This window comes from Alosa sapidissima, chromosome 3 (assembly GCF_018492685.1).
Source record: "Alosa sapidissima isolate fAloSap1 chromosome 3, fAloSap1.pri, whole genome shotgun sequence".
Classification (NCBI taxonomy): domain Eukaryota; kingdom Metazoa; phylum Chordata; class Actinopteri; order Clupeiformes; family Clupeidae; genus Alosa; species Alosa sapidissima.
Genome location: NC_055959.1, coordinates 18,355,324 through 18,370,959, shown reverse-complemented (window position 1 = coordinate 18,370,959; position 15,636 = coordinate 18,355,324). Strand labels below are relative to the sequence as shown.

General features: G+C 41.7%; 1 protein-coding gene across 2 annotated transcripts in view; it reads left to right on the top strand.

The window, feature by feature from the left end:
* Nucleotides 1-390: 390 nt before the first annotated feature.
* mrtfaa (myocardin related transcription factor Aa) overlaps nt 391-15,636 on the top strand; it is a 47,358-nt gene continuing 32,112 nt past the window's right edge. Inside the window, exons 1-2 of one of the 2 annotated variants that reach the window (XM_042087925.1) lie at nt 391-801; nt 11,707-11,896. In XM_042087925.1, coding sequence (XP_041943859.1) covers nt 11,746-11,896 — 151 coding nt within the window. In that variant the 5' untranslated portion in view covers nt 391-801; nt 11,707-11,745. The remainder of the gene's footprint in view (nt 802-11,706; nt 11,897-15,636) is intronic. The other variant, XM_042087926.1, reaches the window with a different exon arrangement.

Sequence of the window (15,636 nt, the reverse complement as noted above, 5' to 3'; positions counted from 1 at the left end):
ACAGTGCTGTAATATGACTACATGCATTGTCCAACATGATTGGCATGCACATTGCATTCCATCATAGGCATGCCAATCTCTTTTTATAATGTCACTGAGCATTTAATCTAATTATAATTATGACCCACTTCATAACAATGTATGAAATCATATAGTGTCATAGGAATAGTAGCCTACTACAGGAACATCACGTTCAGCTGTACAAAAAGATTGGTTCTGGATACATTTTAAGGTCTTGTTGATTGGATGATACAATATTTCTTAAAAGTTTTGTTTAGAATTCTGATTGGTTAGTTTAGGGGTTTGTTTTCCTAATGTGGAACTTCGATTGGACGAGTTCCATGTAGGGGCGGGAACAGTTTATGAATGGGAGGGTTTTCCGGTCGAAGTTTAATGGACATCGGAAATGATTACTGAAATAAGCAACAGTGTGCGACGATTAGCCTATGAAAGTGCTCATTTCCCGTTCATGGAGTTTGGCAGGGATTAAGAAAGCACGCCAAGTGAAGAGCATCTCATAACATCAAACCGCAAATACAGTTTACCAGCATCAGTGCAAATCTTTTGGCTCAGTACAGAGGAATTTGTATGTTTGCTGCAACTTGCAAAACGACACCATAGCCTGTCTGCTAGGCTAGTCACAGCACATATACTATTGTAGTGATTTAGCTTGGTAGCTAGGAAGGGATAGCTGCTTCACTAGTCAAGTGTACCCTTGAATGTGAGTTCTTGTGTCGATTGTCATGAAAATAATCTATCAAGCATAATGACTACTTTGGACAGCCTCTCATAGACTTCAAGGTAAGTGTAGAATTACGCAATAAGCCCATTCAGTGAATAACGTTACGTGTTCGGAGTGTTAAAACAGAGGGGTGGAAGCTATCTAGTGACTAACGTAGCCTATATTGTTCTTGATATGTGGCACTCATGCTTTTTTTAAGCTATTTTTAGGTCCAGTTTGTGAACTTTTTGATCATTTAACGTGCTGCATCTTTTGATGCAAATCAACCAAACCTCTGGGAGTTTTAGATTAACAGACTAGTCTCTATGTTCTCTTTAAAGGGTAACTTGGCAACTATTTCAACGTAATAAACCCGTTTAGAAATCATTTGGATGGTTAAATGACCTGTTCCGGTGAAAATGGTGACTTTTCCCGCTGCCCCTAGCGTCCCCAGGCGGAAAACCAACCTTGCAACATTGAGACTACCGTCCCGGAAAGAGAAGTGAGAAACAAGAAACTTGTTTTAAATCGTGTTTCTTACCTTGTAACATCCACATTGTCTACCGAACTTATGCTAACCGTTTTGCTAGCTTGTAAACAAATCCATGTGCTTTATCATTACCTTTTTCCACAGTTTGAAATAGCATAATGCACAATTTCTCCAGCAGAGGGGGAAATCCTGCCAAGTTTCCCTTTAATGTAAGTCCCAGGGGTAAGCTTTAGCTATCTCTGTAGGCAACTATCATGATGGTATTTTTGCCGTAATTATCATGGTGGTCGATAAGTTATACACTGCCAACCTTGGTGTTTGTGACAAGTTCAATTAAGAACTGTCTCAGGCTTTATGCCATTAGAGGATCTGTCTGCATTCAGGGGAAACGGCAGCATCAGCAACAACAACAACAACAAAACACCTTATCATTATGGCATTCAAGATGATCACTGAAACTCATTGCTGTTTCCCTGTCATAACTCCCCATAATGAAAGGCCTTCTGTCAGTTTTAAGAAAGGACCATTGAGCATGACCTTTAGCAGACTAATTACCTGGAAAGGCCACAGAAGTGACCCTTAGCTGGAAGGAAATGCATAATTGTGGGGGTTTAGGACCCTTTACAAGTGCTCAATCATGTATTAGCAACAGTGTTTTTATATGACATCCTTTGTTTTTCTAAATTTGTCTATGTGCTCGTGAAAAGATTAATGCAAGTGGATTTTAAGAATTTGATGTGTGTGTGTGTGTTAGAGGTAGAGAAATGGGCACATAACTAGGTCAGAACAGCATTAATGCGGCCTATCAAAAGTAGAACGGGTGGAAGCACACAGAAAAGCATCCTGCCATGCTCTGGGTCTCTCAAGCCTAAGATTGGTGTCGAAGGTGGCTAAAAATACTAGCCTTCCTGTGCGTCACATCACCAAATTGATTTTCAATTCATGTCATCCCAAAATCAACACCAGCATGACCTGAAGAAACTCTGATCTAGGTCCATACAGTGTTACTGCTTAGGTTCAGTAAGGCCTGCAGGAATCTATCGGACAGTACCACAAAACCCATGGATTATAGCTTTAGTTTCCATTTGCTATCCTTGCTAGATAATTGTAAAAACATACTTGTAACTATTGCATAAGCATAACTTGTAGCCAGAGTCATACAAAGGTAGAGTTGCGACAACTCCATTGACACTAATGTTCCATTTTTTTTTCAACAAGGGCGGCTAATGGAAGCCTCAAATAGTTCCCGAAAGTTAACAATTTATAATAGCAGCAGTGCAGTTACAGACTGTTTGTAGCCGACATTTCAGACTCAGATTTACATTATGCTCATCCGAATAATAACAGTAACAATAGTAATAGTAGTAAAGTAATAGTATTAATAACCTTATTATAAAAATAAACTATTTATGTATCGACTTTGACAGCTTTTCTGCTGCTCAGTTTTTATCAGTTCCTTATCAAATAAATTAAAAGAGGCTAAAGCCCAATAAATGTGCCACACATAATAACCTAATATAAGATAAACCTTGCCTATACCATTTCAATTAGGCAGCACTAGGCAACACCACGAACGAGCTGTCATTAAGTTTTTGCGTTTGTAGCCTACAACTTTTATGACGTGATGTGTCTTGGGAATTTAGCTTTAGCTGCTACCATCATGTCAACATAGTTGTAACGTTATGCACAATGCTCATCTAGGCTATGGATTTAAGTGGTTTAATTTTAAAAAGGGCAGCAAAAGTGGGATAAAGTGCAACTGCTTCCCCAAAACAATTCCTCCATAACTGTGGATTTAATCGTTATGTGGATAACTTTCAGTGGACTAAACACATAAAGGTAAGATTTTGTTATCACAAAGCTAGATGGTTCGTCAAATATGGCGAAGCATACAGCCAACTTTATACTTGCAGCAGTGAAACTGAGTTTGTTGTTACGTTTCTTCAGTTAGGAGCAGGACTTTTTTTTTATTTGTTTTTTTTTTTTGCATTCATTTTCATTGGCAAAAGCTAGCCTAATATGCATGAGAGAACCTAGATTTGAGGGAGCTGCAGCTGTTAGCATCAGCACGGTCATATTAACACAGCAGGGCACACTAGCCCAGTGATGGCTAGCCCAGTGATGAAGGATCGTGTAAAATCCCCATCCCCAGAAAGTTTCAAACCAAGCTTGCGCTGATGATGCATGATCACTGATCAAATTGCTATTTTCTGACACGATGCACACCATTCTCAGGTGCCCACCTGTCTGAATCTCAAGCTCTTTACAAGGATACAAGGAAGTTACTTTAGCCTAGTATCTTAATGCTGTTCACAGCACGGTGAATGACAAACGATGACAAAATGCTGTTCATGTTTATGAGTTCATAGCCTGGTTATTTATCGAAGGACTTACATGTCACGTTTTATATTTTATTATGATCACTCGCATTACCATGGGGTTACTAAATAGATAGGCCTAATGCTACACGGTTAACTAAGAATGCCCACCATTACACTGGAGATCTTAAAAAACTTTAAAAAACGTTTTTTATTCTCCCGCGACGATAGGCTAGGCTTGGCTAGGTAATTCGCTCATTAGCTCAGATCAGTGACTACCAGAGGAAACGCGGGGTAGAAAACTCAAACAAGTAATGTTAGACTAGCTGTGTTACAGTTTCTCGTTGCAAAATCAAAATGTCACAGGAGCTCCATGCGCTTTTGTAGGCTACACGCAGTCTCAAAAACACTGTTTACAGCTTTTATTGTAATTGTTTGTCTATTGTTTATTTTATATAGCGATAATTTAGATACACTTATGGGGTGGGTGCAATTGCGTTTTCTAAAGAATCTCCCGTCTTGATTTTGTACAGAAATTAATATTAAGTGACACTAAAAAGGTCACCTTATATAGCAGGCTAAGATATAAGGTCTGGAATTTAATTTAATATTGTTGTAATGGTAGGATAACTACATAGTTTACACAATAATTACACTGTGTTATATTGTATATCAATGCATTTATTGACTGTCAATTACCCAAAATCGTGGCTCTGTCTATCATTGAACAGTAGCCTGTTTAATGCATTCTAATCCATTGTCAATCACTTCCGGGAACTAGTTGAGGTTTACACAAACCACGTGACCAACGGAACACCCATTGTCGCAACCATAGGTCGCAACTCTACTTTTATATGGCTCTGCTTGTAGCTATTGTATGAACATGTTTCAAACTTAAAAGAGTATGTTGAATAGAGAATATCTTTGAAATGTGTGCTATAGACCCTTTCAACAATAAAAACAAAAACAATGCTTGAACGTTCTATTTGGGCCCCAATCTACTTCCTCTACATTAAGGTAACATATGGAATGTTAAAAAGGAAGTCTTGTGGGGCCAACTATGATGCTGATAATGGAACTCTCATCTTTTTGTTGCAGTGAGTTCTAATGTTTTGTTTGCTTTGCCTATATTGGTTCTTGGTTTTCTTAAGAATTCATTATGATACAAAAGTCAAGATAGAGCTCCAAAATAGCCTAATGTGAGATGTTTTTGTCACCTTGAGTTCTGATCGGGAGAAGAGGTCAAATAGCAGTCATTTCTCATCAAACCTGCTCCCAGCAGCCAGTGGATTATAAAATAGTTAGGTTAGAGGATTAACAGTTGCGCACTAGGTTATGACTGCAGCAACTCAAGCTTATCATTTTATTTCAGTTTTCTCTCTCTCTCTCTTCTCTCTTCCTGTCTTAGTGTTTACATAAATTCTGACATGGAAATACCCTGGATCGTGCCAAACAGGTTGTAGAACAGGTAGTCTACTGACACTTAAAGCTTGGTTCTTGTTTTTTTTTTAATCAGTTGTTGATCCTATTGTTTTTTATGTACTTCCTCTGATGATTTAAGATAATGATTTACCACAAGATTTCTCATAAGTGACTTTTTAGAAGAAAACCTACACAGTTGTTATTGCCTGATAACCAATGAGTGGTGCTGAAGAGATTAATTGACAGTAATTGTCTTTATTATAACATCCCAATTTGTGTTTTCAGTAATAAGTAGTACTGGTCTGGCAAGTTCTACAAAAAAGCAGTAGGCTTTACTTCTAAACTCTTAGTAGTCTTGCAAACATTCTGTAAGCCTGAAGCCTCGTTGTCTCTTTACCATCAGACTGGATCTGAGGCTCAGGCATGCCAGTCTATATCTGCCCCATGCATTTTGAGAGTGGCCATCAGCTGCACATGGCAGCTGGACGGAGAGCCGGGCACAGAGGGTGCAGATTAAGCCGACGCCACACTCTATTGGCATAGAGCATTGTTACCAAGTGACCACACTGTTGGCTACATCTGGTTGTTTCAGTTCACCAGCAGTGTTTCCACTTTGTCCTTCACCCAAGTAGTGTTTAATGCTGTACTGTACTGTATGTGACTGTAAAAAGCTCAAGGTTTTAGTCACATAAAGGCCTTCTCACTCAGACAAAGGTGAACAGCATTATCAGTTATGGTGAAGGGAAGTAATTAATGTAATGCAATTCATCTCTGTCCACCATTACTGGCCAGTTTCCCCTGAAGACATTCTGGTTATTGAGCTCATTCTATTGGTGGGAAGTGAGATCAGATTCTTAATGTCCATATTGTAATGGTCTGTTTTCCAGGAAAGTAGCCATCTGAAAGGGTTAGCCAGGCCTCTGTGTCGTCACGGGTCCTTTCATGTAGGGGAACTGTGACTCATTTCTCAACTCTTGACCACAGCCTCATTTAAATGAAAATTGATGTTGACAGTGTACCTCCACACCATAGCTCCAGGCCCCTTGTTTAAGCTAAGCTGGTGGCGTGCCCCTGAGATGTCTGTCAATAGTGAAGATGTCATCATCATCCTAAATTCAGCCTGGCGGTTTTTTTCTTTGGCTGCTAATATTCTGTTAAAACTGAATCAGCAGGATGTGTCATCGAGCCGATTTAAAAAAGAAAACCGCTGATCACGCAAAGCCTGTCCATCACTGCCAGACGCTCCAAGCTCAGCCGAGATCAATACAGGCGATCACTCTGGACTGCCTCCAGACCGCAGTCGCCAATGACCGGCCTCGGAGCGGCATGAGCTTAAAAAAGAAAAAGGTTCTCCTTGGCCAGGGGGCCCCATTATTTCTGCCTGAGTGGGCTGTCCTCATCAGAAGCCTGTGTCTCAAGATGCTCCATCAGAGCTGGCAGCCTGATGGTTGGACTCCCTCTAAAAGGAGATGACAAATCACAAGGCCCATCTCGCTCTACCTTTTTTCCTCTCTGTTCCTCGCTGTCTGTCGGCCTGTCTGTCTTCAGTTGAGATAAATGTGCAGCCGTGGCATTACGCAAACTCTATCTCTGAAGATTGTGGTGCGGTAAAAAGCCTTGTGAGGGGAAGTGAGGCGTGCTGTAATGAAGCCATAAAAGATAAAGCCATCACAGATGCATGCAGTTAGTAGGAAAGAAGAAGTGTGTGTGTGGGGGGGGGATTTTAATACGAAGAACTTTGATGTATGAAGACGTCTGTGTACTCATAGCGTAGTACTCAGAAAGGGAAGCGGCATTACAAGCAGGAACGCTTACCACTTCCACTGGTGAGCTCATCTAGAAGCAGGGGTTCACACCCCAGCACCCAGACCATTAACATCCGCACTCATGTCTATCATTGCAGCTTTCATGTTAGAAAAACACATGCCAGCTGAAGGTTTTACCAACAACAAAGTGTGACAATTTTTTTAATGAATTTATTATACAGTTGAGAAGCAGGCATTTGAGGTCAAATGAGTCATAAAGAACTATTTGAATGGCCTAGTTGAGAGATGGAAAACATTATTAAGTGGATGGATAGCCATCAGTGAGCCAATCGCCTACATGGTCACGGTCCTGTAGCCTGTTACCTACACCAGTGGTTTAGCACACAGGGAACACGCATACTGAGGAAAATGTAATCTGTATGTACTTTTGAATGCAAAGTTCTGCTAAAGGCACGTGGAGACACAGAGACATGCATATGTTGACTCGTATGTAGACATGCCCACATAGATCATTTTTTCAGGTTGTATAGCATGTAAGTGTTTTTTTTTGTATGAAGTAGGCAGCAATTTGCCACCTTATGAGGTTTTAAGCAGCGAGTTTTAGTATCCACTTTCTTAATCGAAATATCTTTGGTCGAAATGTTGTGAATGGTTCAACATCTGGAGCATGAATCAGAACGGAGTTGATTCTCTGTCAGTGGAAAAGGACAACAACAGACCTGCAAGCTTTATCAGTGCTACATTGTGCTGCTGTTAAACCTGCTGCTATTAAACCTGCCAGCTTTATCAGTGCTACATTGTGCTGCTGTTAAATCTGCTGCTATTAAACCTGCCAGCTTTATCAGTGCCACATTGTGCTGCTGTTGCCATTTGCCTCTTAGCTACTTAACATACTAGTTTTCGAACAAAACTCCTTAATGAGTTAAGCGAAATGTTTTCATCTTGCATTGCCCCTGTTGCAGTACGGTCACATTATTCCAGGGCTGTTGTCTCATGTGCCCTGTATTTGCAAGCTGTGCTCAGTCATTGCACGACCTGTCCCTCCTTGTCATCCCTGTAGTGAGACGTGCTGAATGATGGGACTTTAATTATGATTGGGACCGCTGATCAGCACAGTCATTATGCTGATTATTTCCATATCATTATGCCGCTTTGCTTAGGCAGTGACTCATCATTTTAAAAGATAATGACAAAATCCATCAACGTGATTGAGTTGAGGCCCGCTATTCGCAAAGCTATTTGTTTTGTCCTCCTGAAATATTTAGGTTGGGGAAAATGAAGACACACAAACATGCTGTTGTTGTGTAGACCGCATTACAGAGTTTTCATTCTTACTACATAATCATAACAGCCCTACTTACAAGACATTGTGGAGTAGGATTTGTTGATTAATAGTTGCTGTGGTGAAAGGAGCTTGTGACTGACCTCTGAACTGGTTGAGTGAGGTGAGTGGAGTAGGCATGGTAGGAAACACGTTTAGCAGATTTTGATAAACTTGTTTTAGTTGTTGTGCTGCAAGCTAAATTGTGTGTTCATCTGACACCTAAACCAATAGCTACCTTTGGCAGGATTCTGAAATAGAGGCACTGGCTTCTTATATAAACAATGTCCACTGTAGTTTACTGTTCTGCCTGTTTGAGTTCAGGGGCAACCGTAGCCCAAACGTTCCTTCAGATCAGATTCCAAAAATAGTTCAGTGGAAATGCATGGATTCCAGTTGCTGCTACTGGAAGAAACTGGAATCCATGCATTTCCACTGAATTATTTTTGGAATCTAATCCCTTATCATACCTGTTCATTCTTACTCGTTGCTCGACTTATCGTGACTAAATTCAAGATGGCTGCAAATGCTAAACTTCGTGAAGATACTGTCTGTATAAATCGTCTTGTAAGTAAACTACCAGTGCTTTTTCAAAGTTCTCAATGTCTCGTTTTAAATGTCAGGGCCCTCGGAAGTCTACCAATGAAGTGTGGAGATACATTGAGCCTCGTAAATGGGTGTAAAACAGTGATTTATTTGCATGGCTAGCCCGATGCCGAAGCATCACTATTGAAAAAGCTGTTGGTAGCATCGGCTAACTAGCGCCAGATTTTGGAGTGCAGGGGACAAGCCGAGATGGGCTATGAGACATACGTTCACACTCGGTATCATGTTTCAATACACTTTAGGTCAATATCACACCGGAATTCTCCTTTAACTTATTTGTAATGTGCTATTTTTTTAAACGGACACATTCAAAAGGAATACTGCCTTTACCTCACGCAGAGGCTTTTCTGAATTTTACTTTGCATAGAGTAAGACTGTACCTTTGGGCTCATGCTAGTTGTGGACAGTCCACTAGTTGCTGCATCAGTAACAGTGTTATGTAAATACTGTCAATCAAGCAACAACTGGCGCCAGCTCTCGCTTCCTGGTTCACAGTGCAGTGAATTTGGCTGGCAAAATGAACAAATTTGCCTTTGGAAATGGAATGGAAAGATTTGGGTCAAGTCCATGGGATTAGTATTCAAACTTCTAGAGTGTGAAAACAGTTGATTAGCTGTATTGGGCCAGCAGTGTAATTTAACCACCACCATCACTGACAAAAGAAGTTGCAAACTTTAGTAGTGCTTTAGCCCACTACACATGTGCTACACATGGCCTCTGGAGTTGTATTGCTTCAGCAAACACTATTACAGTTTTTTCTGATTGCTTAAGCACATTTTTTGTAACTATGGCTTTTTTTGCAAAACTCTACACACATGGCAAAACCTCTCACCCAATCAGCTAAACATTGTAGTTCTCTTGCAAAAGCTAACACACCTTGCTTAACTCTTCACACCTTCGTAAAAATGGTGTTTTCGTATCTAACAGTAAACACAAGCCATCACAATAGTAAGCACACAATGTGCCAACAACACACTGATGGTATGAATAAAAAACACATCTGGCTTTTGCTTTCTCTGTGCACAAGGTAGACACAGTAAGTTTGAGGTCATACTTTTGTCATAGTTCTGTAAACATACAGGGATCCCAACTTCAAGTACTAGTGTTTATTTACACACATCAAAACAAACACAAGTGTGTTTTTCCAAGTCAAAACACAAAATAGCATTTCGCTGAGACAAAACAAATCAGTCTACATCGGGTCGTCTCTCTCAAAATTCTCTCTACATCACATGCAATGTCCTAGCCCAAGGCACCGGGAAAAATATATTCTGGAATGACGTATCCAGGCCTGACATGACAATATCCCCACATGTAGACTGTTTTTTTTGTCTGTTTTTTTCTCTTCTCACTCTTCCTGCTCACTCCATCGTACCCATTGTACATTACCTGTGGCTTATTTATAGTGCTTAGGCTGATTGCAAAGTGAACTAATTATCTAAAACAGTTTTCACATGAGAAAGTGTGCCAGAGAGTTGGCAAAATAGTGTAAATAATAGCCATTGTGCCTACAGTTGTGCAAAGTGTGTGTTACAAAATTGCAAACTGAGTGCAAAGCAGTGTTTGTGCTTTTAGTTTTGCGAACTCAGTGAGTGGTTTTGCCATTTGTGTGTAGAGTTTTGCAAAAAAAAGCCATAGTTACAAAAAATGTGTTTAAGCATTCAGAAAAAACTGTAAGGTGAGTCTTCCAAATGTTGGTAAAAAATTAATTTCAGTTGAGTGAATCACATTTTTCATGCTTGGATGTGTTGTTCTGGTGGTTTTGGTACATTTGGTTTTATTGGGCCATCTGTGCTTTCAGTGTGCAGTGAGAGTCGTTTGGCAGTGGTGTGCTGGTTATTACTCATTTAATGTTGAATTTAGGGGAACTAAGCTGTGAGACACGCTTTTTTTTTAAATTTCATTGCAATCCAACATAATGTCAGAAGCAGTTCAGACCCTCATAATGTGAAACAAGCCTCATGAAACTGTTATTGTTTGATTTTTTTTTTTTTTTAAAAGTCGCAGCATCAACCCAGTGCAGCTACATCTTCAAGCCTCAGTGGGATGAAGCCTGGCTCTGTGGAGATGGTGCTTGTTTAACGAAGTATCCAGCTAAAGGATTATTTTCCTCTAATGAGCTGCTAATGAAACTCCAATTAAAGTAATAGGACTCCTCTGGCTGAAATCAAAGTGTCTATTTAATGCAGACATGTGCCTGCTCATTAGTGACAAATGCATTTGTCTACTCTACAAACCAGTTAGATCTGTGGTGCATAGGTAGGGGAAACTGAAGTTTTCGTTTTACTGTTTTCCCGTCTAGTTTTGTTGTGTTTCCATGATGCTTACAACTGTCACAACTTAAGCAACTGTCATACGTCACCATGTGAAAGCACCGTGTGCCGGGGCTCGGGACAGTGTTATGATGTGTTGTCACAGTAACAGGCCCTTTTTGCTCAGCACGGCTCTTGTTTGGGACCCATTATGCAAAATGTGCTGATTGCTATTTCAGCATGAGCAACAGAATGCCTCACACAGAGCCCATGTGACTGCTGTGACTGCACCCGCGCCAGCACAGAGCCAGCACCTGCAGACCCACTGCACGACCTCCAACCCCAACCAGGTGCTTTTGAGGGGGGTGAGGAGGGATCCACGTGTCGTGGTGTGCAAACGTTTGGTATCAAGTGCAATGCAACGTGCAACACTGAGTGCCAAGGGCAATGAATGGTCTATTTACACCTGTGTTTGGAATGATCGGTTACGCTAGATGCCTGTCAGGTAGTCATATGTTATAGGTTGTTTATGATGTAGCAGAACACTGACAGTGGCTGTGCTACAGTTTTGGATATGGGTCATCTGAAACAATGATTTTGTCTCTGATCGCTGGTGAATGTTGGCTGTTTTGTTTGCTAGTGAGCACGGTTGCAGTGTTAAGTAATTGGTGGATCTTATTTCTGAAGCGGTCATCCAAGACCACTCATTAGACCTCAGACAGTCACTCCACTCGTGACTTTCACGTAACAGTGGCTTATGTTTCTGTGTTTGCTTGAGATCATCTTCCTAATGTTTCCTTCTTCTCATAGGCCTGTCTAGTCATCCTTCCTCCGTGACCCTGGGCAACGATGGATACCACACCAGAGGAGGAGCCCAACCCAGCTGCCGTGGCAACGGCCAAAGCTTTGAGTCCGCAGAGCGAGTCAGTAACCAATGAACTGCAAGAGCTGTCGCTTCAGCCTGCCCCCAACCTGCTGCCCATTAAGGAGAGGAAGAATGGTGAGTTAAGTGTGACATCTTCCTTGTCCCTCTGTCTCACCCCTCAACACTATAAATCAAATTGAAGAGCCCTTTTTGGCACAATTAAAAAGCACTGGGTCCAACAAAGTCACACATTGTCTTAAATTGTGTGGAGGTTGGTGCTGATAGTCTTGCTTTGACACGTTTTTAATGTTTTCTCACTGCTTGCTGGAAGCCATTTAAAAGTCACGGTGTAAGAATTGGCTGCACATCAGTAGAGCACAGAACATTACTCTGAGCCCATTTTCATCAGCAGCTGAGGTCCCCATGGTGGAGGGGTTGGGTGTGGTTCAGGTTAGTAGCACAGTGAGAACAAGGGCAGTATGTTCTTTCAGCAGCAGCAGCAGGATTCGCTATGCTGAAGAGTGTGACGTATCTGTGGTGCATGTGTGTATATTTGGTCTGTGTGTGTGGTTTGTTTGTTTGTGTGTGTGTGTGTGTGTGTGTGTGTGTGTGAGAGAGCATATTGAAACAAGACATCCTCAATACTGCATGTAAAAATTTAAACAGGACTAGCCAGCATTGTGTGTGGTGAACTGGAAAGCAGAACTAGTCTAGTAATCATCTCAATAAAGAACGAGGAAGGCATTAGATGGACAGTTTTTTTCATCATTCTAATTAAACTATTCCAAATAAAAACTTTGTGTCATCAGTTTACATGGGCTGTATTCTTTTCCGATCAGATGATTTATAAGCACTGTAGAATCTTTGATCGGAATAGCCGTTTTTGCTTGAGAGGCTAAAGCAGGCAACCAGATTGACCATATGCATGGCTGTTCAGGTGGAATAAGAATGGAATACACTACCCCTTTCATTCCAATTAAAATTCTAATCGGATTGGCAGTTTTAATCCGATCAAGGTGTTTGTGTCATTTTTGAGCCATTATTCTGATAAAAGTGTCAATGTAAACCCACCTAGTGGGACTGTTTCTCAAACTCAAGGGTCAAGGATCCCTCCTTGCTAGAATGGAGTCCTGCCGAGTCAGATCCTTCAGAGATGAGGCATGGCTTCTTCCTAACATTCACATACACAATGGATGCTGCAGGTGTGCGCTATTGGAAAATCATGCCTCCTGCCCGCTTCTTTTTGAAAAACAATGAATGTACCACTGTCAATCTCCCACGTCAATGAATTAAATTATACGTTTGATTTGTTTGCTAGAATAAACTACAGAGCAGTAACTATTTGGCAAAACCTTATAGAGAACAGTTTGCTTTTGGATTGCAATCATCCTCAAAGTTACAGGTTTAAATATCACTACTAAATGCCTTCTTCACACGATTACAGTGTAAGAGGTCAAAGTTGTCAAAATGACCTGAGCCCATACTTCACTTATTTTACACAGTGTCAATACATTTGAAATGAAACAGACATTTACATTTGAACACATAGTAAACTGCCTTGTTTAGCACAGTTTTGAAATCCTCCATAAATGTGTGCACAGGATTGTAGTTGTTCAAGTACCCTGAGGATACACATGCATCCTTGAAAATTCTGCAAAACACTCTAAAAAACGTTGTCCTTGGTAGAATTTGATGGTTGCTTGACATTGGAACATAGCCTAGAAATCTAGACGCACCCTAGCGGCAGCAAATGTAATTTGCAGCCAGGGTAGTCTAGCAACTCTCCGTTGGCTTGCGAGCTGGAAAAATGAAACTTCGATCAGGCCAATCACATCGCGTATAGAGTCGGCGACGGTTCCGCGTGAATTCCCTGCTACTTGAAAACAAAGAAGATGGATGCTGCTGGGGAACAGCGGTCTTTGAATCGCGACTCCAGTTAAGCTTGTTTTTAAGTTGGCAAAAGTTTGATCAACTAGCCAACTAGCTCCGCTGGTGGGAAAACGCATGGGACTCCTGAGTCCCATCCTATTACTATCCTATTGCGTGCAGAGGGAATTTGAAAGACAACCGTTTATCCCTCCCCTAGGACTGAGCACTGCCAATGGTGAGTTCCCAGACCCTACATCTAGATGTGGGTCTGGCTCGTCAGGATAATTGGAACAGTGCTTCAGCGAGATTCGATGAGGTAACTTCCTTGAAAAAGCAGCCCTGGAGGAATCCTCCCTGAGGATCTGTGCATGTGTCTGTTTTGCCTGTGTTTCTGTTTGTCTGTTTGCCTCTGTCTCTGTGTGTGTGTGTTGTGTATTTTGTGCCTTTATGTGAGACCCTTTTCTCTGTTATGCATCCCTCCCTCACTGTCTCTCTGCAGTTAAATGGGCATGTGTGGTCTCACACCAGGGCCTGGTGTTGGTGTCAAGAGAGTGCACCTAAGCAGCCGTATAGTAGGCCGTGTAATCTCTTTGCCCTCCTGGGGGTGCTAGTGCTACCCTGCCACGGCTTACGCCAGACATGCACGGCTCTCAGTAGAGCACTTCTCACTTAGGCTCACAGTGGCATGCACGAGACCCAAGACGCTGGAGTGTGTGGAGAAGATAGCAAGCCTGTGGAACAGTGAGTGTGTCTGGGCGTGACGCCAGTGTGTACAACTCGTTTCAGGGCTCCCTGAAACACAGAGTGCAGAAGGCAAATCTCTGAGATATGCTTGCCAGGGTCCAGAGCAAAGCTGGAACGTTAACATTTTTGTGTACTCTTCCACTAGCAGTAAAAAAAAAACAAAACATTAAAAACACCACCTAGAGTTTTCCATACTTAACATTTATTGCAGGCCTACAGCTGAAGCACTTTGTGTTTAAAAGATGGTTCTTTTTCTTTTCTTTCTGCACGGTGAAGTTTTCATGGTTCTCACCCTCCCCACACACACACACACACACACACACACACACACACACACACACACACACACACACACACACTTCCTCCCCTGCGTGTTGAGGGAGGGCTCGAGGCCAGCAGGTCGTTGCTCTCCTCTCCTCTCCTCCCGTGCTCGGTGTAAGCCTGCTCTACTCTCTTCTGGCCCTTGCCTGCCACAGCACGTGCAGGGAGCTGGGTCACCCGCTAGGCTACTGGGAAAACGCGTGCTGTTGACCTGAGGGATTTAACCTGAGCTTCAGTCACAGCCACGGGCATGTGTGTGCTAAGCAGAGTCCAGTTTGGGACTCTGTTTGAGTGTAAGAGGATGGTGTCAAAAGTATGTGCAGATAGCATGTGTGGTATGCAGAGTGGGTCTGTGGGATTAAGGTCTGCCAACGGGCATGGTAATTTGACTAGATGTCACAGTGAGTAAAATAATCTAAAGCAGTAAACACGCATACACCATAAATTACTATACTACACTGTGCTAACATAAACTATTACACTACGCTGTTTCAAACCTCCAAGGTTTGAAGAGGCACGGCGGACAAAAAGAAGGAAAAGTCGAAGGAGAGCTTTTAAAAAATTATATTATTTTTAATACAAATGAAGAACTCCTAGCAGACACCACATGAAGAGGATAACATTGCGTCTTAAAGAGTTTCTTTTTAATCATGGCTGATTACAGGGTCAAATTCAGGAGTAAGAGACACACACACACACACACTCACACACACACTTCCACAGGGCTTACCTTTTAATGGAAGAGATGGAGATCAGGGGTTAGCAGAGCTGGGACTCTCAGCCTGGTTTTTAATATGAGTTTTGAAATATGATTTTTTGCCCCAGCCAGTTGCGCCATGGCTGGAGCCTGAAATATGATTCTTAATGATTATTTTGAAAAGGCCTTAGCATCCTTAATATAAAGGGACACCAGGCAAGCCTGAGTGCTTTTTCTCTACGAA